The following is a 25,339-nucleotide window of genomic DNA, read 5'->3' on the forward strand; positions in this document are numbered from 1 at the left end:
CAACAAAAAAAAAAAATTCAAAAAAATTTCAAAAAAAAAAAAAATAGGAGGCGGCCCCACAAAAGGAAGCGGGCGGGGACGCTAAACATGTATATTTTTTTAATGGCCTGAATGGCAAATAAAGTTCTTGGTGGTTTTAATTTAGACAGTCTCTATATATCTATTTACACCCCCCGTCCCCCTCTAGAATCCCGCGGATTTCCGCGGGTCCTGCTAGTATATATATATATATATATATATATATTTTTTTTTTTGGGGGGGGGGGGTGGTTGAAACTCCAAAGTTCTATTCTTTGGTCCGGTTTATTTCAAACTTTCACCATTCTGCTTTCAATCAAATGGTCTTATTACAAGGGTTGGATTGCCCTTAAGAGGTACAGGGGGAGAGAGAGAGAGAGAGAGAGAGAGAGAGAGAGAGGGGGGGGGGGGGGGGGGGGGGTGGGGGAGAGGGAGAGGGGGGAGAGGACAGCATGTATCATGTACCTGTATTGGGTGAAGCCTGGTACGAGGTGGTGAAGGTCTTGGTAGTAGTAGTAGTACGGCCTGCTACCTGACTAGGTGGCTTACTAAATCACCATCAAATCAAGGAGGAAATATTGTATAAAGATTGAATGTCATCAAACAAATTCCAATACTACAAGCAGAACTTGTTAACAATTTAAATTAACTAAGAAAATATGTAAAGAGATGAATGGTACTACCAAATTAATGCATAGGTATGTGTTTGAAAGGTTTACTATGAGTGCCAGATGAAAATCTGCAATATGTCTTTATGCACTGCTATTCTTCCATTCGTTCTCCTTGTTTTGTTTCCGAAGAAAATAATAGGAAAAAAATTGTACCCGACTTATAAACAAATCTGAATTTGGAGAAAAAATATTATTTAAAGAGTCTAACATCTATTCAATGCCACGTCTATACTATCATGTATACAATATGGCAGAATATATACAGAATGGCATGAAATAGAGCTCAAAAGTTTGAAACAACTTATTTATGTTTCCTTTCAAATATCAAAGGCTTGTGATACAAACTAAGTTTCTTTCTAAAGTCAAAAGTTATGTTTTTCTATTATTCCATTGATCTACATAGTTTTAAAATATCTTTCATTCTGACAAAGTGATTCATGTTTCATTGAAATCAATAAGATTGGTTTAACGGATGCACACATGCCTTTATTCAGAGTCTTGCAAAATTTATAGACATATCCCAAAATATTAATATATTTCTTCTCATACCATGCTCACATGCTTTATTTCAGATCAAATCATTCAATTGAAAAGATTTAGACTGTTAAAAAATGTGTGACTGTTTAAAATGTATTATTAATCAATAATTATCATACAAAAACTTATCAATGGAGTAAACTGATGCACATGTACATACAAATAACCAGGTTAATCAACATAGTTCTATGATTATTACAGATATCATCATTGTGCGATTAGCAGTGGTGCAGAATTAAAATTTGAAATCATACCAATAAATTATCCAATCTCTGAAGGAAGTGTGAAAACCAAACAAAACAAAAGGTGACAACATGATGAAATTAATTAAAAACAATTAAACATGAACAAAAAGAAATTATTTTATGTGTAATCTGTAGGAAGATGGAGGGAGGGAGAGATGGAGGGAGTGAGAGGAGGAGGGAGGTGGAGAGAGGGAGAGCTAAGGAGAAAAGGAGGGAAGGGAGGGAGGAAAGGAGGGAGAAAAGGAGGAACATGGGAATAGGAAAGAAGAAAAATGGAGGGAAAGAGATAGAGATAAAGTGGGACAAAGTGGGACAGAGAGAGAGAGAGAGAGAGAGAAAGGGGCATGGGGAACAGAAACAGATGAGAGAGAGAGAGAGAGAGAGAGAAAGTGGGACATAGAGTGGGGAAAACAGAGACAGACAAACAGAGAGATGGAGAGGGGAGAGAGAGAGAGGGGGGGGGGGGGGCAAGTAAGAGACCAAAACCAAGAGATGAGTGAGATTACCCCAAATGATTCTTAGGAACAAACATGACCTTGACACCATCTTCAGGGACACTGTGCAGGCAAGGCAGAATTCACCAATGGAAAAAAAAAAAGAGTGAAATATTAAAAAATGATTATATCAAGCCTGGTGCATAGACTAGCTCAGACACCCATTAAATGACAGGAGTTTGAAAATACATATACTTTACTAGCAAAGGTTTTTCAGGACTTTGAAAAATGCATTCAAATTTACGATCGTTTTTTTTTCTCACTTTGCAATCAAAAAAGAATTCACCAAGGTGAAAAAGAGTGAAAATAGTAACACAAAGCTTGGTGCAGAAACTAACTATCATTGGCACGCCCATAGACTTGAAGGAGTTTGAAAATACATTCAAATTCAGGAGCATTTTCAGAGATTTGGATTGCATTCAAATTCAGGAGCATTTCTTTAACTTAGCAGAGCAGGAAAGGGGATCCAATAATAAGGATAAGATTAAGAATACCTAGATATATTTTGAAACCTGGTACAGAGGCTAGATTCCCTTAGAACGTCCATTCATAAAATTGGTGAGCTTTAATTTCAGGAGTTTGAAAATGTATTCAAAACAGTTTGTAAATGCATTTTTATAAATTAGCATTTATCTCAGGGGTTTCAGATGTATTCAAATTCATGAGCATTTCTTTCACTTTGCAGAAAACAGAATCCACTAATGAGGAAAGAGTAAGAACACCTATATTATGAAGCCTGGTGCAGAGGCTAGCCACCCCTGGAACATCCATTTATTAGCAAAAATTTGAAAATTTATAAAATGAATGAAAGCATTTACTTCAGGAGTTTGAAGGGGAAAACAAAAACAAAAATCAAATTTATGATCGATTCTCTAATGTGTATCTGGTCGATTTTGAATGAATATAAATACAGAACATTCTCATGAGAACTTTCAAGTGTATAGCATATTTGCAAATTCTGAGCACAAATGCACTGCTCCTCATATTTAAAGGATAAGGCATTTGATACAGTAGTTAAAAAGCTATATGTTAAAAAAACATATGGAAACATTACACAAATTAAGTTTGGGGTCTTTTTGTGTGTAGATAGACATGCATTCTCAAATCTCAATGTAAAGTAAGATATTCTGTTAATTCTGAAAATTTGCTGATTTGTTGTTAAATTTGAATGAAAGGAGGAAGGATAGAGAAAGACATGGGTGTAATTGAGATGGCAGATAACTAAAGAAATGGTGACAGGAAATGTTAAACTCAGAAGAAATGATTTGTGAGGAATGTGCTCAAACTACTATGATAATAAAACAAATATACATAGAACGGATGGCAGTAGAAGGTGAATGAAAGATAAATAAAGGAACAAAATATGGAGGGATCCAGATTTTAAAAACACTGTCAAACTGTTTTGTTATCAGAAATTTGAGCTGCAGTTTAAGAAGGAGCAGAGTACAGAAATAGAAAAACAAAGTTATTTTCTTAATTGGCTTGAAAAGAAAAATGGAAAAGCATTCAAACTGCACACCCATACAAGGCATTCCTAAAGTCACACTGTAAAACTTGTGCAATTGTTGTTGCAATGCTTTAAAAAGTAAATATATATTTTTCTCATCTAACAGCACACAACACTTTTATCAAAATAGTTGATTAATTGTTTTTTCACGCATTATAGTTTTGCTTGTGAGTTACTGTAATGGAGATACAGATAAAGTTTTTGGTTTGACAGGGGAGGGGTCTGATTTAAAAAAAAAAAAAAACTCTTTTTGAAACATAGTAAAAACAGTATTTATAAGACTTGTAAGAGAAAGCAGGAGGTTAGATAGATATTAGAGATAAACATAAAGATAAAAAGAAATTAAGCGTGAATAATACAGATTATTGAATATTGCAGGAGAGGCATCTATATGGGTGAAAATAAATGAAACCAGAGCATGAAGAGAACAACGCAAGAAAGACAAGGAGAGAAATTAAATGAGATTTGTTGGACTTGACAGAATCTAGAGATGAAAAGATAAAAGCTTGACAGATCATTGCTTTAAGAGGGTAAACACAACTTTAGATATGACTCATAAATCAATCATAAATGACTTGTGAACCTGAACATTTTATATTTTGAGAAACAAGAAAGAGAATAATGAGATCAAAGGAAGAAAGAATAAAAGCAAAGCTGCAAAAAAGAAAGACAAATTTAAACAGGAAAAGAAAATATAAAAGAGAGCAAAATCATATACAAATGTCGTAGGAAAAAGAATTGAAGAGAATTAAAGGTAATGCGATTGCACAAATAAAAACTTTTATCCTGCAAAAGAAAACAGAATCAGTGAGTATATAAAATAATGTGCATTAAGTTATATATGAATAATGTGACTACAACTGTAAGATTTCAAGTTACAGCAAACTGAAATAAATAAATGTTAGGTTTCCAAGAAATATACCAACACATTTAACACGAACCCTGATAATGAGAGGTTACCAAGGTTACAATAACGGATTCATTCAAGTTTTCTAATGATCTCCCTTAAAGAAAATTATTTATTCACACCCAAAGACAATATACTTCAAGGAATAACTAATTTGAACAGGTTAAAGACAAACATATGATTAAGGGATGATTTGAAAAAAAGAATGGAAGATCGTTGAGAACTGAAAATCAAATAAAAAATCAAATAAATAAAATTAGTGATCCCTACAAAAATCCTGTCTCTCTCTTCTAGGGCGAACTGCCACACACAAATGTCACACATAATTAATGTCACCGTTTACATTTGTGAACATTTGTGAATATTCTCTACTGCTATGAGGTTTATTGTAATGACATAATGGTATGAAGGTAATTTAGGAACTAAATGTTGATAAATAATCTGATGTTAGAGTTCTTGATTATATACAGGGCCCACTGGTTATAAACATGAGTTAAATAGGTATGGGTATGGAGTAGACTTGTGTAGTAATGATAATGGACGGCTATTGAGCGAGATGGGCGGGGCTGGAAGAGATCTGGGAGAGGGAAGTTGGTGGGGGCCTAAACTACCTGTTAGAATCAGCCGGAGAGGGCGACCTTGCCAACGACTTGCCCATGGGTGCCCTAACACTGCGGATGACGGGCGAGGTGTAACTCTCGCTGGGGTTCCACGGCTCTGGGGCGTTGAGTACTGCTTTAATACCCGTCGTCATCGATGAGGGCGGCGCGGGTAAATCGTCTTGCTGATGGTCCGAGTAACCAGAGTCGGTTGTGTCTCCGTTACCGTTCCTGCTTTTGTTTCCGAGAGGTATTATTTTAGTGGGGGAGGATGGTGATAGGGATGATGAGTGACTGACGTGTTACAAGCAAGGGGTTAAGTGCTGCAACTAATGCTTACTACCCCTGTGGACGTTTCGTAAGTTTGGAGCAAGAAGGAAGTTTGTGTTTAATCATAGGGTGGAATTCTCGAAAGCAGACTAACTTTAGTCCATGGTTTAATCCACCTACTAAGTATGGAATGCCAAGTGTCCATATGAATATATTTTTTAATAATTTGATATGTCCCTAAATTACCATGATAACATAATTATATCATAGTTATATTGTTGTTTATTAATTATGTTATTACATTTTATTTTAATTTAGTGACAGATTAAATTATTCAAAAACATATTTATATGGACACTTGGCATTCCATACTTAGTCAGTGGATTTAACCATGGACTAAAGTTAGTCTGCTTTCGAAAATACCACCCTTTGTGTTTACTCATATACTTTAATGCACAGTTAACACCCTTCTGGCTCCAAACAGACGTATTCTACATCATCCTTGTAAGATAACCCTGATTCTAGTTTCCTATCAATAGTTTTTGATCATCCAAACATATAAAAACAGTCTTTCTCTAGTTGAATTTGTAGGCCTACCTATCAAAGATAGGTATAAAGTGTCAAGCCAATCAACTTCTTCATTTGTTTTCATCAGGTAGAGAAAAATATCTCTACAGGAAAAAATATCCTTAAAAATAGCTTGCTTATTTTTTTTCTTTTTCCATACATGCCATGCTATAGCATGATATGGAGAGGGCAGAAAAGGAAATTGTTTGATGTTAGCCTTTAAGAGAGTCTGAGCCACATCAAAAGAGTGTTTAATCAAGTTGTTTGAGAAAAGAATTCAACCAGGATAGATATGAAACTTGCTACTTCCAAAGTCTGGGAAAAGGCACACTCTTTGAAAGCAGTTTTAAAATTTGCCTTTGAATTTGAATTTTCAGTTATAGAACAGGATTAACACATCACATGAGAAACTCTACCAAAAGATGAAGGGGGAAAATATTGTTAATTCCAGAAGGGCTTGTCCATTTAGTAGGTCAACTCATGAATTAACTTTTTAGATAAATTCATCATCATACTGTTGAATCTCTGATTAAATGCCCCCTGATATCCCTGTCACACCAACAGGACCAAACAATAATGCCCTCTTATTTCTCAGCCGATCAAGAAAAGCTTATGTTTTTTTAAATTTGACATTTATCAAATATGGATTTACGTCCTTCTAGAATTAACATTATACAACAGGATTATTAGTAGTGATGACATACATGGTACAAACGAGAAGCAAAACAGAATGTGCCATCCCTCTAGTTACAGTGCATACAGTCAAACCTGTCTTAGAGTGGCTACCTCTCTATAAAGTCCACCTGTTTATAGCGGCCATGTATTTTGTCTCCTTCAAGCAAAAAATTTGTGTTGAAGAACCTGTCTAGAATGGCCACTTATCTGTAGTGGCCACATTCTGTGTTTCCATTGGGTGGCCTTTATAGACAGGTTTGACTGTACATATAGTCTATGCTATGCTATACACACATCTAAAGTTCATGTACCAGTTTAAAATAGTTGGTAAAGTTTAACATGACATTGTAAAAGCCATCCAGAATATAGTATTCATATATTTTAGCAGCCATGGTGTGCAGAATATAAGGTCTTTAGTGCAAACTCCACTTGTATTACCTCTGAAGGCAAATTGTCTTTTATATACTAAAACAAAAAAGTGTCTGTTTATTTACTTTATAAGGCTCTACTAAAGATGGTAGTTATCACACTACATCTACATGGTTACTGAAAAAGGTAAAGTGATACATGAGCAGACACGTATTTGCTCTGATATGAATTTTGGAAGACTTTAAAAAATATAATTGATTTTCTTTGCACCCAACCCCCATGATCCTTGTAGGGAATCTTAATTTGTATTAATATACAGTATTTTTATAAAACTGTTCAACCTATTCCTCCTTAGTTTATTATATTATCTTGAGATTATTTGATAAACGATGGACTTAAAGGGACGGGTGTTAGTATTACATAATAACAGTACCTGTGTGAGGTGATGGGAGCATGCTCTGTGAGGAATGAGGGCGGGTCTGGGAATGATGCTGTGTCTGCAGGCCAATCAGAGTTCGCCTGCGGGGTGTCGTAGCTTGCTGGCTCGGGCGGAGGGGGCGCGGAATAAGACAGATGTGCAGTGGACGCCCCATTCTGGTGTACCTGATCGCCATCACTGTATAAACATATATTCTCATCAGAACTGCTACCTCATTATGACATAAACATTGCATTTCCAATACAACATGATTAATATCATTTCATATGTGTCACAGTACTTTACATAAGTTTTACATAATCTGTTGCCTACACACACACACACACACACAAAAACCTTTCTTATACATGAAACATTTGTGAATCATAAATGACAGACATTTTCACTGCAGGAAAGCTAGATGAATTGCTAGTTCGCGCAAATGATCACTATGAATCAATTTTTTATTGGCATGAAACTTTTGAGAATCTGGATGAATTTGAAAAATTCATATAAAGTTCATGCAGGCATCAAGTTCTTGCTTTGACAGTAACTCATTAAACTCTGTTCAAGTGTAAACATGATACAATGATCCTGAGATTTTATGTTTGTCTTCTTGAATACATAATTGTTTTTCATGCCCACAAAGAGTTATCACAACGAGGAGCTATACCAGGGACCCGTTTCACAAAGCCTTTTTTCAATGACAACTGACAGAAATCAGTGACAAATCTGCTGATAACCAATCTGAAGCAAGGATTTCACTAGCTTATAACAACAAATGTCATTTATCACTGATGACAAGTTTTGTGAAGTGGGGCCCTGGTGTATTTTAACTACATGTATATGTACAGCTTATCATTAAAACATAGATAGACTTTGGTTCAACTGCTGATGTTTAAAAAATTGTCTTCTTCTGCTGCTGACTCGAGGCTAGGTGTCAATCTACTATCCCACCTTAGAAATGGGAATGAAATATCTCCTAGAAAGAAAGAAAACAATTGATTAAATCCAACCAGAGCTAAATTGATCTTGTCTCCATCTATCTGGATGTCCTGGAAGAGAATAGGATATTGTAAAATGTTTATCTTCTGATTCTTTCAAAATTCATCTCAAAACATTCCTTTTCAAGTCTTGATCGTTTTTCCTGTTTACACGCGCCTTGAGCACTCCACAGAGTGGATTTGGCGCGATATAAGTTACATTATTATTATTATTATTATTATTATTATTGTTAAATGGTCTACTTGAAGGCATGGTGAACTTCACACCGGTGTGAGTTTAGAGTCATTTCAATGGCATGGGGTCATATCCCACCGCTGCCACCAGGTACCCGTTTCACAAAGCCTTTTTTCAATGACAAATGACCAATATCAGTGACAAATCTGCTGATAACCAATCAGAAGCAAGGATTTCACTAGTTTATAACAAAAACTGTCATATGTCACTGATGACAAGTTTTGTGAAATGGGGCCCAGGCCAATAAAGGGAAATTGAACACATCCCGGTTTGGTTACAAAGTGAACTCTTCTGTTTAATTGAAGCCTTGACTGATCACAGCCATCTAATATTTTTAACAATATAATTAGTAGGAGACCAGCCTGTAGGTCCCGTGACCAATCTCTGGGAACAAAGGTTTGAAAGTGTTTTTTGTTCAACTAAGCAAATCTTAAAATCAAAAGGGGTTGCCATAACCTTTAAATTTCCCTCAAACCCATGGATAAGAAGTTGTTAGATGTTTGTCACCAAAACGGCAGCCATTTTGAATGTACATGGTCAAGGTAAGTACTTTTACTTTTGAAAGTTGTATAGTTGAATTTGCCATGTCAGAAAACATATTATTAGACCCTTAAATCATTAGAATCGGACAATGTTAACTGTGTTGGTGAATTTCTAAAGTGCATTGAACTTTTTTACCACAGCGCCCTCATGTAAGGTCGGAGGTATAACAAAATATACATTTTTGGAATCCTCATGACCAGACGAGTAATTTGATATGCAATTTGATAAGGTTAACTGTGTTGGTGAATTTGACCACCAGTCAAAAGTGTGTTGACCTTTCAACGTTTTTGACCATAGCGCCCTTATTTCAGGTCGGAGGTATAGCAAACTAGATATTTTTGGAAACCTCATGACCAGACGCGTAATTTGATATGCATATCGACACGATTGAAATATATTTGAATTTCTACCCTGTATGACCTTTGTTGACCCCTCACGAAAATGCCCGGGATTTTCAAGGGGGCAGCCCAAGTCAAAATGGTTCGGTATTCATCAGGGAACACAAAAATACTTTCAAACCCTTGTTCCCAGAGATTGGTCACGGGACCTACAGGCTGGTCTCCTACTAAATTGAATGCTCAAACGATAACTTACCTATTCAAAGTTTGAGTGTAATTTTATGAGGGAGTAGAGGGAAGAGATTAATTGAGAGCCTGCTTCGCACATGTGCACGCATTCTATGTAGCCACAAAATGTGTTGGCTGGTCAGAACCGTCAGATAACTTGCCTGAACTTGACATTTACAATGACAGTGAACTACAGTTAATCTCTTCCCTCTACTCCCCTTCCCTCTACTCCCTCATGAAATTACACTCAAACTTCAAACAGGTAAGTGAAATATAATTTGCTGCTAAAGGGCAGCAAGTAAAACACAAATAAATCTCTGGGCATTTTGTATCTTTTAACACATAGATAAGTGAGTACATGTACGGGCCTTTGTTACTTTCTTCTCATCGTCAATTGCATACTGCATCATGTCTTACTGAACCTTTAAAGATAAAGTTGAGTTTTGGTCATGCTGTGATCGCACTGTGAAGAAAGTTTATGGGAGCTACTGGGAGAGACTGATGAAGTAGTACACATGCATGTTCATAAGAATTGATGCACATTTTAAAGTTTTGGAAGCATCAAAATATTTATAATTTTTTCTGTTTTTTTGTTTGTTCTGAAGATCAAGTGCACAGCAAAAAATATTAGTTTAAAAATTTTCGGCTTTTTGTTGTCTTATTTCAAGTACGAGGGCATTTAAAGGGCAATCTGTTTTTCAGGGGATATTCTAACTATGACATTTTCCCAAACTGACAATATTCAGAAAGTTATTTTTTTAATCTTTACCAGAACTCAACCTTCTCTTTAATCTCCTGCTGTCATGTCCCTTTGGACTTGTTTGGTCCTAGACATGGCTCTGTCAGGTTAGGTTAATGATTGGATGTGTCACTGCCAATGGCACTTCCAATTTTAATGGCATGGGGTCATATCCCACTGCTGCTACCAGGCCAATAAAGTGAAATTTAACACATCCGATTTCGGTTACAAAGTGAACTCTTCTGTTTAATTGAAGCCTTGGCTGATCACAGCCATCTAATATTTTGAACAATATAAACATGACATAATTCAGAAAGAGAAAGCTCACAAGTTATTTTTTTAACTTCACCAGAACTCAACCATCTCTTTAATCTCCTGTGTCGTGTCCCTTTGGACTTGTTTGGTCCTAGACACGGCCGTCAGGCTAGGTTAATGAACGGACGTGTCACTACACTGACTGGACAATGTGAAGAATGTCCCACGAGATCGTTCAATCCTGCTGTGATAACTTAAAGGCAATCTTGAGCTATGGTAATCTTTAATAGAAAATGTAAAAAAGTATTCTACCTAGATGATCAGATATTGATAAAACCCTGATATGAGGTGAAGTCATTTGATTAAAAACTCTAATGAAACATCTCATCTGTTTTGGAGACACAAGGGCATTAACTCATAAACATTTTAACATACAACCAACATACTTGTAGGTCTTAGGAGACAGTTTGTCAAATAAAACCCACTTTCTATTCTTTTGTTTGATGGATATCTTTCCTAGAATTTTTTTTTCTTCCTCTAGAAATTAAATTTTTCATGCTAACTTTCCTCTGAGAAATTTGATTTTGTATTTAAATCATTACTAGAACTCAAGAATACCTGTGAGATGAAGGAAATTTTAGGGAGTCTGAAATTTAATATTTTTTCTTTTCACTTTCCATGCTCACTTTAATCAGTTATCAAATTAACATAAATATTAATGCAAATATGTGTACTTGGATACAAGGTATACAAACAAATATAAAACTGAATGCATATAAACACAATTTATATATTTTCCACATCAAAAACATCGTGTTATCAACATAGCAAATATACAATCCATGCACGTGTACAAATTAGTGATTTCAATCAATCTGGCAAATCAAAAACCAACAACAAATAGTTAGTGATAGTAAAAACAACTACAAACCCAAAACACTAGTTTACATTACATTTCATATCCAGTACTCCATATACTTACAACAAATATTTCTTTTAACTTGTTTTCTGAATGTCTAATCCAAATTGAATCAAAATGGTGTCCTATCTGCAAATCTTTTTATTTTGTCAATTTGCAACTAGAGAAATTAATGTGCCTCAAGCACTTGATTTGAAGTGGATATGGTGCCTTACACATCTCATTGTCAAATTCATCTCATTAATAAAAGTATTTTCAAAGGTGAAAATTGATTTCCTGGAGAAAAAAGGTTAATTAGGAAACATTGTCTTGAAAATAACAATTAGCTTTGGTAAGGATGGAATTGATATTTGATAGATTTTTTTGTTGGCAATGTGATTTCCAAAATGTATGAAGATACAAACAGGAGGATTAATCATTATTTCACTTTTTACCCCTTTTCACTATTTCACCAGAAACATAGTAATTACAATTTGACACATGAGCAGATCCAGAGGCGGGTTGTGGGGTCGAAACCCACTTTTTGTTTGTTTGTTGTTGGCTTGAAAGAAATTTTTGGAGATAAAAGGCACCCCTTCAACTGATGACTCTTTTACTAGTGACCAACCACCCCCCTAGCCCCCCCCCCCCCACTGGTGAACAAAAATATCCCCCCCCCCCCCCAAAAAAAAAAAAAAAAAAATCATGAATCCAGCCCTATAGCTACCTATCTATCCACAGATTAAGAAACAGTAAGCTAGGGGGTGTGACGGGGGCAATTAGCACACACTTACTTGGAAACTTTAGGAGGTCCTGGCTTTGAAGGAGACTTTGGTGCAGACTTGGCTGAGCTTCCGTTGACTTGACCAGGCCTATTATGGTAGTGGTAAAGAGACACACAAAAAGAGAGCATGTATTATTTTGTCAGATTTATGGATGATACATGTATCAATACATTCACATTACTCTCAGAGCTGCCATGTGAGTCATAATCGGAGGATACTAACAGAGAAATGAGTATGTGGTGCTTCATTTGCTTTCCATTTTTCTTAAAATATATGCGCTTACATGTAAAATCTTTAGACATACTACATGTATATCAAAACCTTTTATACAAATTTGTCTGTTTAATAAATAAAGATGAAGGGATCTGCAACAAATAAAAAATTGAATAACAAACTGTTTTGCTTTGGAACAAACCCATACAAGAATTCACAAAATATCAAAGAAAAGAAGCCATGATAGCGACAACTCACAAAAAAATCACTTCATGTAAAACTGCAATAACATAAAGCATTTCTTTGTCAAAAGCCTTGAGATAATGAAAAAGTATTCAAAATAATGAAACCATGTGAAAAATTTAACACACAATCATCCAAACTGCATAGTCTGTAGCAAAAAGACCATAACCAAAATTTACATAAAGAAATGGTAACAATGTCATTCAAAACATAATGGTTCAAGATTGAAGAACAACTCATACTTCACAACCAAATAAAAGAAAACGTTGAGCTCAATATCAACAAAAAAAGCATATAGAAGATGTGATGGCCTGATGTAATTTAAATTCATACTTAAAGTCCTCTACATTGTACTATAAACAAAAGTAACATGAATATTGGCAATACTTTGTATGAAGCTAAAGCTGATACTTCACACTGTTTACAGTGTTTAGAAATAGAGAAGAATTTACTTTAAAGCCATGTAGGCCTATATACTTGGGATACTACAAACTTGAAAAAATACAGACAACTGCACGCTACAAAGAACTTACGCGTATTCACTGAGCTCTGTGTTATAAGATACAAGAATGTGAAATGTATTACACTTTACGTCATCATTACAAAAACCGCAGCCATTTTGCCACATCAGGGGGCGTTTCACAAAACTTGTCATCAGTGACAATTGACAGTTTCTGTTATGAGCTAGTGAAATCCTTGCTTCTGATTGGTTATCAGCAGATTTGTCACTGATTTTTGTAATTTGTCATTGAAATAAAGGCTTTGTGAAACGGGTCCCTGGCCAAGCCTTTATTGTGCACTCTTAGCAGGGAATAGAGAGTTTCATCTGCTATTACTTCGCTTCTTCATCTACAAGTATTTCAACCCATTACTTTCATAAAGTGGGCTCCTTCTAGGAACCTCCTGTCACAACATGTTCCTGGATTCTTTGGAATTTGAAACATGCCTCTTAAGTTAGTTTAAACGTGCAAGATGTCCCGTCATCCTTCACTCATCTTGTTTCAATTTAATGCTACAACTACTCAAACATTAGGCCTGTCTTCATCAGCTCGAGTTTGCCAAATAACCTGCTATTTTTAGACTCTGGATATTATCCTGTATCCCAAAATTTCGTCTTCACCAGACCGTTACGTTCATCACAAACTAGAAAGGATGGGCGCAATTAGCCCGCTATTTACCTAATAGCAGGAGATTTTGGAAACAAGCCCAAGATTTCTTGTGATATTTTCTTGACCAAATATCCTGCTAATTGCAACTGTGGGCTGATGAAGGCACAAATTAACTGTCTAATTTGTGATTGGGATAGTTAAAACAGCCGGTTATTTGGCAAACTCGAGCTGATGAAGACAGGCCTGTTGTGTTCAGAGCCAGAAGGGTGTTCATTCTTTGTTCAGGTATATGAGTTGAAAAGATGAAATACTACGTTTATTTTTGGGTAAAGGCAAAACACATTCCTGCTCCTTCGGGTAAAATCTGTGTCATGTGGAAGACTCCAAAGAGGTTAAAGGTCATGTATGCAAGATGCAGAGATGATAAAGTAGGAATGGTACATATCTCTTTACAGTGACATTCACAATCCTATGACAGCAGATGGACACATATTTTTCTTGTATTTTTTACTCTATATAAAACCATCACCTAAAATGCACAATGACCCCAACTTTGAACTGTTTTATCTTCATTTAGGATCATTTCTTGATATAACCCATACCATAGAATTCTTCAAAACAGAGCTCACGATTACTTTTACTCAAAGGGTTCTGGTATGACAATGATAGGGAATATGTACAAAGACTTTTTTTGGGGGGAGGGGGTCCTGAGTTAACATTGGAGGGGGGCAGAGGCTGTGCATCAGTCCCCACAACCCTGCTTAACTTCAACCCATAACATAGAAATATTCATAAAATGGCTCATTACCAGTAACTCAAATAATTCCTCCAAATGACCTCTCAGCACAAATTGTTAAAGTAAAGACTTTGTTACCATTTGAGTACCTAATCCATTTACAACCACACATTTTTAAAAAATGAAGGAAAATGTGTTTCAAAAGTGCATTTTTCCGTTAATAACAATCTATGGCACCACTTCACTTGCAGCATTACTTTCAGGCAGCATGAACCAAATAATCAATGCATCCAAAAAGCTTTTTTTATCAGCATTAAATCAAATAGAAACTTCAAATGCAGTGTAATAGGTTACACAAATCAAAATGAAACAACATGAAAGAAAAGTTTTTCTGTAAGCCTTTGAAAATAATAAAGTGATAAAGAAGAAAAAAGATATTCAAAATTTGACAAAACCATCAGAAGTCCTGGAGAGAATCTGACATGCTTGAAGTAGAAGGTTTCATAATGATGCCCAAAAAACAAAAACAAAAGATTTCAAAATAAAACCAATAATTAACATGAAAAGCTTTCTTTTAAAGTCATTAAAAAAAGTACTCTTCATCTTTAAAATAAAACCTAATCAGCTAAAATAAAGACATAAAACATGTTGATATGTACATGTATACAGCGATGCATTTTGACTGGATGGAGATAATGTCCTGTGCATTAAACATGCATTTCCTGCACTTTGCATTGCATTTGCATGAAGTCTTAAATCTCAACTTAACATTTAACAAGACAACGAATTACACCTAATGTTGATGAGTTTCTAATACTACTAAAGAGAAATAATAAATGGTCAAAATTGTTAATTATCTGGAGATTTTTGCAATGACTTTTTTGTATATACAACACTAATGCATCGTTCAAGTCATGTAGGACCTTTGTTGTGTGCAGTTGACATCCATTTACAAAACAACAACAAATAAGTAGTTTTTTGCAGCAGTTTACTGTGTAATATATGATCGAGCCTTAAGAATAAATGCATCTGCAGCCATGCACACATACACTACATTGGAGAGAACTTTAGCATATACCCTTTCATGGTTACAAGAGTGCGCATGCACCGACATGAACGCCATTTTAAATTGCGAGTAAACAATGGGCGCCATTTTAAAATTGCAAGTAAATGTTGCGAGTAGGTTTTATTTTATGCAGCATACAAAGCGCATGTGTTGATATGATGTGAGCGTGCAACGCAGGTAGTGACGCAACAATAAATGCGCGTCTGAAAACATTGATGACGCAATGTTTACTCGCAAATTAAACTGGCGCTCTTAACCGTGAAGGGGTGTATTAGCTACAGATTGCCAACTGCACTAGTATGCCAAGAACCTGCAAAACCTCATTTGAAGAGAGAAACAAACCTTCAATAACTATGACAGGATCATGACATGCACAACATAGTTAAGTTGTGCACATGCTGGAATGTGTTCATTAAAGAACTATGGAGGCATGCAGTATCTGCTCTCATGTAATAAAATAGCCGACCAGTTCAATATCAAATGCAAGAATATATTTCACACGACATGAAAATGAATCTATCAAATACCATGCACATTCTCATTCTCGACCCAGGAATAGAAGTGTCACATGACGTTGGCCGAATGATGCCATGGGGGGGGGGGGGGGAGCATCCATCGTCTCTGTAAGACTCCTTGAAGTGTCTCCAAGACAGGGGGCATTCCGAGGCCAAAGGTCACACAGAATGAATGACAATCTTGTGAGTAAGACTCCAAAGAAAGAAAGAAAGAGAGTGGGATGGATATAAGAAGAACATGCGACGGACAACAACGGTATCAAACTTCCCTGCAGCAAGATGCACGTTGAAAGACATCCGTAGTAGATGTGGACCGACTCACTCAAAATAAAACAAGCACAAACAACTGGAGAATGGAATGAGCAACAATTAACAAGAAGTCATGCTTCTTACCAGGCTGTATAAACAAAAATCTATCCAATATATCGAGCAAGGTCCTATGTTTATCCAGCGCCAGAATTTCTGGATTATTACAGCCGAGACAGGACTTGGACAGACGACGGAGCCTTACGATACGCAAATTATTCCCGGTGTATGGTATAAGAAGGGGAGGGCGGGTTGGGAGAGAAGGAGAGTGGTGTGGATGGCATAGGCCAGGCATAAAAGGCCACGGCATAGCTGCCATACCGATGGGGCCATCCGCAGTGGTGTATCAGTGTTCCATCACACACGCTGGCATTCCTCCCTATTGCCAATTTGAGTCCATGTCACTCGGTAAAAGGGACCCCTTTCAAATATACCAGACACATGCTATTGGTTATTTTGAAAATGAGTAAATCCTTATGATACACTATAATCTTCACATGCTTAAACTGGCAACAAGTTGATCCTGAATTACACCTAATATGACTTGATACCCTAAATCACTACACCTTAAATATACAAATTGGCAGCAGCTGAATACAAATGTGTATTCTTAACAAATCATCATTTTAATAAGAATTCAAACATCTGCAAACTTTTGAATAACAAGAAGCAAGTTTTGTAACTTTCTGCACACTTATTATGACCATGGCAAATAAGTAATTAATAAAATAATTCAAGCTATCTTGATATTGAGGGGCAAAGCTGGATCTTTAAGGACCATGATGTCTGCTGACAGATGCAAGTTCAGCCATCATTATCTTGCCATCAATATCATCGTAAATGGATATGAGGCAGAGTAAGGTATCTCACAAACTGGTTTTAAAGGAAAGCCGGGAAATTCCTATACCGTGTAAATGATCTTTTTTTTCTTCTTCACATTCAAATCCATAAGATTTTATAGCTTTAAAATTTGAATTTTACCAAGCTAGAGTTTTTGATGTCTTTGGATATCTCATTCCTTCATCCTATAGAATATCAAATGCAATGGTTTTGTTTCTTTTATTGCATTTAAAGAAAAATAATGAGAAAAAGGGTACCACATGATACCAATTTAATATTTTCAGTCTATTCAACATGATTTTAATAATAAAAAGAATCCTTCTAAGGCTTAATTTTTCAAATTAAATTACGTATACATCACCTATGCAGTTGGTGAGTTAGGTATCTACTTAAATACATGATGTGAAACAACTTCAATTGCAATACATGGGACTATATTGAGTTCACACTACATAGATATGCAAGGAAGGGGCAATGCAACCCCTTACCCCTCCCCGAGTCCCGGTAGGTTCAATGCTCAGGGTTATGGGTGAGGGAGGGGTAGCCTACAGACAAAATTAACACGACAGAGGTAGAGATGGGTGACATACTCCTACACATGACATGTATGTTAGCATCTCTGCGGTAATAAGGTACAACAGGACAGACATTTTAAAATCCTCTGTTTATAGTCATCATTTGAAAGTGTCATTTAAAACGATTCAACTGACGCTACTCAAGAGAAGCAAACAGAAAAACAATTTTGCTACAATATCGCCAATGATGTACCAAATTGTACTCTTAATTATACCACAATACTTTGGTTCATTGTGCATAATTAGAAATAGTTGCATCATACTAACAAAAAGCAGAAACTTAATATTGGATTAAACTACAACACATGTCAACCCTAATAATTGTGAATGTTTGAAGTAATTTCAATTATGCATTAAGTGTAGTATTATCTAAACAATTTCCTTTTATCAAATCAAAAACATTATATTGAGAAAAAAAACAACAACAATGAAATATTGGATAATTGACACAAATATATTTCATTATGAATATAATCATGCTGTACAAGGCCAGTTATGTGACTGATGTATATATTTTCATCAATGTACATGTTAAATTGATCTTGGAGATTCATTTCTTACAGGTATACAAAAGAATATACCCTAAAAATGTTTACTTGATAAAGTTTCTATGAATATGAGAAGTTAGAATTTCCTACATTGTTTTTTTTTTTTTCACTCTCTCTCTTTCGTTTTGTATTTATTTTTGTAAGGAATTCATATATCCCCTCTAAAACTTTATGGACAGTCATATTGTCTCTTTGCAGCCAGACAGAGTTTAATCGCCCTTCCATTCTGTCTCTGAGCAGACATTATAATCCCTACCTAAACATCTCTCTAAGCATCGCTAGTGCTCAATTAAAACTGATTTATACACTACAAATACCTCCATGACTTACATTACCGGGTAGATTGTTTAGACATACCCAAAAAGTTATCTCTGTAATTTAATTGGCCCTCTCCCTCTATCTCAATGTACTGTGCATCAACCTATATCTGTATCCAAGCAAGAAAACTGCACAGAACAAAACTGTAATTCGTATAGGGACAGACTGATTCAAAAGCTGTAAACTTAGTTGATCCATTTAATATGTATAATAACACAGGTCTCTATGAATCTTTATAACACAAATATTGCAGCAGTATTCCAGGGGTTAAGAAGGAAGCAAATCCTTCAGTTCAAGTTGGTTTAAAAGAATAAAACCTGAGAAACAGACAGCAGTTACATCTAGTTTTAAATACATCAGAGAAATAGTGAAAATGTATCAGCTTTAAAAGCTACGACTGGTAAATTCCCCCCCCCCCCCCCCCCCCCCCCCCCCCCCCCCCGCTGCCAAAGAGATCATGATGTGCTAGGTTATGAAATGCACTTTCATATTTGTAAATTCATTCCCCTCTACTAGAAGTACCAACAGAATTAGGAGAATTAATATCAGAAGCAATTCACCTATCAAGAATGCTAACTTTGATTACCCTTGAAAGAAAAGAATATTGTTATTGGTATTATTTACTTGTTTTACAAGATAAACATATTCCTAACAGGTTGATAAATTTTGGATTTAAAAAAAAAAATCCATTCTCATGTTGCAAAAGTAAACTACAATGTATAAAGTAGGTCACAATTTCCAAAATTCAAACTTGAGACACTTAATAATTTCTCAGGGGTGAAAGTGAGCACTAAAAAAAAAAAATTCTCTGATGAAAAAAAAAAAAAGAGCCCCCCCCCCCTTGAGTAGAAAAAAAGGAGAGGATTCGGGGGGGGGGGGGGTAAATGATATTAAAAATACAATATAGGGCACAGGGAGATTATTTGTGTGGCATATCAACCAAGAACAAATTTCTCTTGTGTGAATGACCATTTGATAGATAGGTCACGATTTTTCGCTTGTGTGAATGACCATTGGATAGATAGGTCATCACACATGTACATGCTATCTGATGTACTAATGATGATTAATGATGATTAATATCTAGTACTAATCAGTACTGTTCAGAGCCAGAAGGGCATTAACTATGTGTTAAAGTATATGAGTTAACTCCCTTCTTGCTCCAAACAGACAAGTTAATTGTAAGGTCACTAGGACAGAGTCATATTCATACACGTTTGATTGCACAGGTCCATGGCATAAACTTGTACATGTTTGAATCCCATTTTGATTCCCGTACGTTGCACTTGTCAAATGGGTCATTTTTCAACTTCTAATGGCTTGCTTTACTATTTTTTTGTACCATAAAACATAGAAGATATGGGCCCATATAAAACAACATTGATAATAACTTTAAGTTATGGTAATACAATTGCTTTTGGAGACAAACTTACTTTAATTCAGCGATTATAAATTGTTCGTCATACAGTAGATAAGTTGTTTGGACAAACAAAATCAAGAGAATATACACAATATTGCCATATATTTCAAATTCCACAGATAATATGGCTTTAAAACACAGTGCTAACATGATTGGAGATTAATGGGACTATAAAGGGTTATAAAGACCATAAATTATGAACAGAATGTGCACATTGTGCAGATAATTCAAATAATAGGTTCAATTCATTCATTCATTCTTGTGATTAAAACACACGGATATCAAGTTGAAATACCACCAACATAATCTTTAAAAAAACACATCAGGCAAACTATTTTTTTTTTAAATAGTCAAGAAAAGATGATTTCTGAATTGCAGATAACGAGTTTTCAACAAAATACAGGCATTAAACAAATCCATACATGATTTGATAAAAAGAAAAATGCGAAATAACAAAAGTAAAGAAGGCATGAAAATTATTGCTGACTTCACACCAAGTTTAATTATCATACCTGTGTTTATACGGCATCACCGCAAGTTGCTGGAAGGTAAAAGGCAAAGGGGATTCCCCCTCCATGCGGCAAAACCGCGGCGGTATTCGTATGATCGTGTAAAATGTAATACTCTTCACATTTTTGTACCGTCAACACAGAAAATAGGTAATTGAGTTGCTTTTATTTGTTTTATAACAACTACTTGTCAAAAAGGAGATTTGGTAATACATCAGGCAAGTATAAGGGCTACTTTGAAAGTAAGACTAGCCTTTATATTTCCTCTTATTTTCCGTTAAAAATTGCATCAACCATATTCCACCGTTTTCTGATAACTCCTCCATTTTGCAGAATGTACCATATCCATCAAGTCACAAATCACACTTTCTGCAAAGATAAATCAAAGGGTAACAGCAATTCAAACAGTCTGAATTTACAACTGATACATGAACTTTCATAAGAACACACTGGTGTCTGGATACAAGACTAGGTGTAGGTTCATATAACATGGGGTAGAACACGGCAGGCAGATATATCGATAGATAAAATCAAATCAACAAAACAAATCCAATGCCATAACACTCCAGGCTTTGAGGGTAATCAAAGTCAATGAATATCATGCCATATTTACTTTGTTGTAGCCGTAGACGAACCAAGGCGGAGCAGAAACATGATGATGAAGGTGGCGACGCCCAACGACGACGCTCGCTACGAGCTTTACACGCGGGAAAACAAACTGGCTATCCAATTAACCCCTATTCCGGCAGACAAGACAGTAGCCCCTTTCCGTGGCAGCCATGTTTAGAATGTTAGGGTTCACAACACAGGCAGCAGGCAACGTCTTGAGCTTTCGTCCCGCTGCTTTCAACTTTTTCACCGCTCCCTCACTCCCCCCTCACCCTCCATATCAATCCAATGGCCAATTTGAGCTCTCGAGGAGCATCTTAAGCCGTCAATCACCATCCGCATACCAATCTTCCCGAGGGGGCAACATCATTAAACTCAATTTCAATGGCATCAGCTTTTCCTCATCTTTTCCCTCGTGACCTATATATCTACACCACAATGTCATCACCGTCTCTCACAAGGTCTTGATCTAGTCATAAGGGGCCCCCAAAGTGCTGGGGGAATGACCGATCAAAAGGGGGTCCCTGATTCATTATAGGCTCGTCTTTCAAAATGTGAGCTTGTATCATGGTTTCAACTTCCAATCTAGATCAGATGTCTTTCATAACAATTGCACAATCATCACATAATGTTGTCAATTAGAAATCACATCATGCCATGATCAGTCACACAACTCATTTGACAGAGGCCATATTTCATTAAGACATATAATGGCAATGATCTACATTGTGTGGTAATGTTCCATTAAAAGATTAATTTTTGCAAATGAACTAAAAAGAGAGAACCCATAATGTTTCTATAGATATGCATCAAATGTATAATGAATGAATAAAAGACAAAGGAAAATGACTAAATATTTGAATTCTCTTTTTGCATTTGCATGGACAGTCCTTTTGCTAACAAAGGAGGCAAGAAGTGTGAAATGCTTCTACATGTATATCTAAATGGCATGAAAAAGCTAATTGGAACTCGTCTCTCTTGAACGCTTTCTCTTTCGGAATAGCTTTCTTAAGAAAGCTATCTGGGCAACAGAGGGGAAAAATTCCTTTCGCTTCGCAGAAAGCTCTCTACATCTGTTGTCTTGATACACTGCTGATTGAAGAGTTGTGTAAGACAACTCATTTCAGAAACCTTAGATGCATCATCAACGAGGTTATACCATGAGAGCATCATCATTGGACCCAAACTCACACACAGAGGGCAGCATGCACATTCTGCACACGGATGTTGTAGAGTTTGACTACCAGTATGGTCACTAATCTTCTCACAGGGAATGTAGAGGATTGATCCTGTCCATAACTGATTTACGATCATAACATTCTGAACGTATTGTAAAATGATGCTGTATTTCTGTTTCAGGGTACGCTTTGTATTTTTCTAAAAGATATCACCAGAAGCAAATGATGATTTTAAGGTATATGGAATAGCACTTGTTATTAGATTGTGTATTTTATCAGAAGCCTAAGGAAAGCCTAGACATGCTTCTAAATAAGTTCTTGACGAACAAGACTTTCAGGCCTACTCGAGATACTAGTTGTTTAGGAATTGGTGTCTTTAATGATCACCCTTGCAGTCGGACACACAAATTTGGTATAAAAAAGGAGAGACATTCAATTTTGAAGCCATCTTGGGTTGTATGATCTCCTAAATGATATATTTCTTGGAAACATTCAATCAAGAAATACTCCAAAAGAATTTGCAGTTTCTAACTTTCTACCAAAACGGAGACATTCTATACAGGCACAAAAGGAATTGGGAAATGATACAAAGGGTCTCTACAAATTACGATAACAATGGGTTACACAGAGCATATGAAACATGCCATACTGAACTATACAGACATTTCTTTCCAACTTTTTACAACCGTCATAATTCATCCATCAAACCAGCATTCGGGGCAATGCCATGTGTGTTTTTTGTTTTTGTTTTCATTACTTCGTCTACAAAATCTACTTTCTCTGATTTTTCTTTGGAATTTTAAAATATTTTGACTTCTACACTACAATGAAGCTCATGAAGTGCCAAATATTTCATTTGCACAGGCACATCAGCGTAAAAAGCAAGACAATTTACGTTGATTGGAATATGATTGGATTAGAGTAAGAGGAGATTAGCTATTCTCTTCTAATAAACAGTATTGTGTTCTCAAAGGAAACACAAAAAAACAAAACAAATAAAATAAAATAATAAATAATGATTAAGAAACTTCTTTTTGAGAAAGAATAGATAAAGCTCATAGAGCTCTACATATTTCAAGTAGAATTCAAGTAGAATTGCCCCAAATAGTAAAAATAAAATGGAAAATAAACAGAAAATAATTGAATACGCCTCTTTATTCGGCTATATGGAGAACAAAGATTTTTACAGTGTCAATGTTACATCGTAGACATTGAGTTAATATCAACAAAATTCATTCAAGAAGTTTTCTTTTTCTCAAGTTTAAGAAATTATTCCTCATAGCTCCTCTATACTTCATCATCAAACCTAATAGATTCTACCACTAAAAAGTAATATTCACACAATCTGATTTAAAATCGATTTCAGTTTATCTGCTTTTTTTTCTTCTTTTGATGAATTCTAGCTGAAAAGTCTCACTACAATGAAGCTCTAATCTAGTATATACAATGATCTAATTATGTATTCCTGTTATCGTCTTCTAAACAGACAAGTTTTACGGCTTCAGCCCATGATTCTTTTGCTTTCAATTCCGAAAGATTCGCAGCAGTCTACTCTTTCAAAACTAAATTAACTGGATTGGTCTTAGTGGTCATTCTTTGAAGAAGAAGAAAAAAAGAAGATGTAATTATTGACAATAAAAAGAATATATTGGACCATAAGCTACTATATCTGTTGGTCACTATCACTACACCAAATGAAAAAAACATTAAAAGCCTACAATTCAGAAAAAAGTATTTCCATAGTAGATTTATACCATAAATGAAGAAAAGAATGAAGAGATTTCACAAAATCATGAAACATGAAAGCTGAAGAAATTTTACACTTTGAGAAGTGTTGAAATAACATGTCACTTAAATGGTCAGATGCAAGAAAAAAGTTTTCTTTTCAAGCATAACATTGTTCTGCATGGAATAAAAAGTGATAGATTCACTACTACTAAGAATAAATACTACTTAATATGAACCAAACTTACATAGCTAAACGATCAGGTAGAAATAATAAATATAATCAAATATAAATAATTACAATTACTTACTTGGATTATAAGAAATTTTCATTCATTGTTTTAAAGAATATATGTAAAATATTCTTAACATGTACATACTTAATTTTTAATAAATAATAAATAAATATGTAATAACTCATGAACTACTGTTTAATAAATAACACATAAATAGGTCATAAATAAATAAAAATTATCTAATAAATAATTAATAACTATACTTTATCATGTACAAGTTTAAGGCATAATAATTGAAAAAGAGTGCGATGCATAGATGTTATTTTCTTGGAAGACAATATGCTCATAATATTTGAGGCAAGACTGAGGCTTTCAAGTAAGGGATTGGATAAAAATAGAGTTGCATTATTAAATAAAGATGCAATAAATATTCATATATCTACTTGAAATATCTACATGTTTAAATGGTACTGTTGAATTCAATCAAAATCAAAATGATATAAATGTTTATAATATAAAGCATTCATTGCCTGCATGCTATATCGGTAGGTTGGACAATCGCATTGGGACATGTGACAATATCTACAATGCATAAACTAATATAGATCAAAACCCCAAAAAGCTATCGTGCTTTGACAATATTGTCATACGTGATATATCCTTTCGACTATAGCGTGATATATATATGATTTACAATATCAAGCAACATCGATTGGCAAGGCGTGGCATTCATCAAAATTTGGCAGTGCAGAGATAGCATTATTTCTTTTGTTGAATGTAATACATGTAGGTGAGTGTAGGTGAGTGTAGGTGAGTGTGCGAGGCTGTATTAGGTTTCAGGATATAAAATCTGAGTTGAAAATATATCACAATAGGCCTGTTTTCATCGGCT

The 25,339-nt window shown here is 35.3% G+C and overlaps 1 protein-coding gene across 8 annotated transcripts in view; it reads right to left on the bottom strand.

The window, feature by feature from the left end:
* The window catches only part of LOC592242 (PDZ and LIM domain protein 5), a 99,343-nt gene that overhangs the window by 12,205 nt on the left and 61,799 nt on the right, over window positions 1–25,339 (bottom strand). For 3 of the 8 annotated variants that reach the window (XM_030979406.1, XM_030979403.1, XM_030979409.1), the window contains 5 exons: window positions 12,311–12,388; window positions 7,292–7,474; window positions 4,990–5,211; window positions 1,977–2,027; window positions 483–565 (listed from right to left, as the gene is read on the bottom strand). In XM_030979406.1, coding sequence (XP_030835266.1) covers window positions 483–565; window positions 1,977–2,027; window positions 4,990–5,211; window positions 7,292–7,474; window positions 12,311–12,388 — 617 coding nt within the window. The remainder of the gene's footprint in view (window positions 1–482; window positions 566–1,976; window positions 2,028–4,989; window positions 5,212–7,291; window positions 7,475–12,310; window positions 12,389–25,339) is intronic. The other 5 variants (XM_030979405.1, XM_030979408.1, XM_030979407.1 and 2 more) reach the window with 5 other exon arrangements.

The sequence above is a fragment of the Strongylocentrotus purpuratus genome, unplaced genomic scaffold (genome assembly GCF_000002235.5).
Source record: "Strongylocentrotus purpuratus isolate Spur 01 unplaced genomic scaffold, Spur_5.0 spur5_scaffold_10, whole genome shotgun sequence".
Classification (NCBI taxonomy): Eukaryota; Metazoa; Echinodermata; class Echinoidea; order Camarodonta; family Strongylocentrotidae; genus Strongylocentrotus; species Strongylocentrotus purpuratus.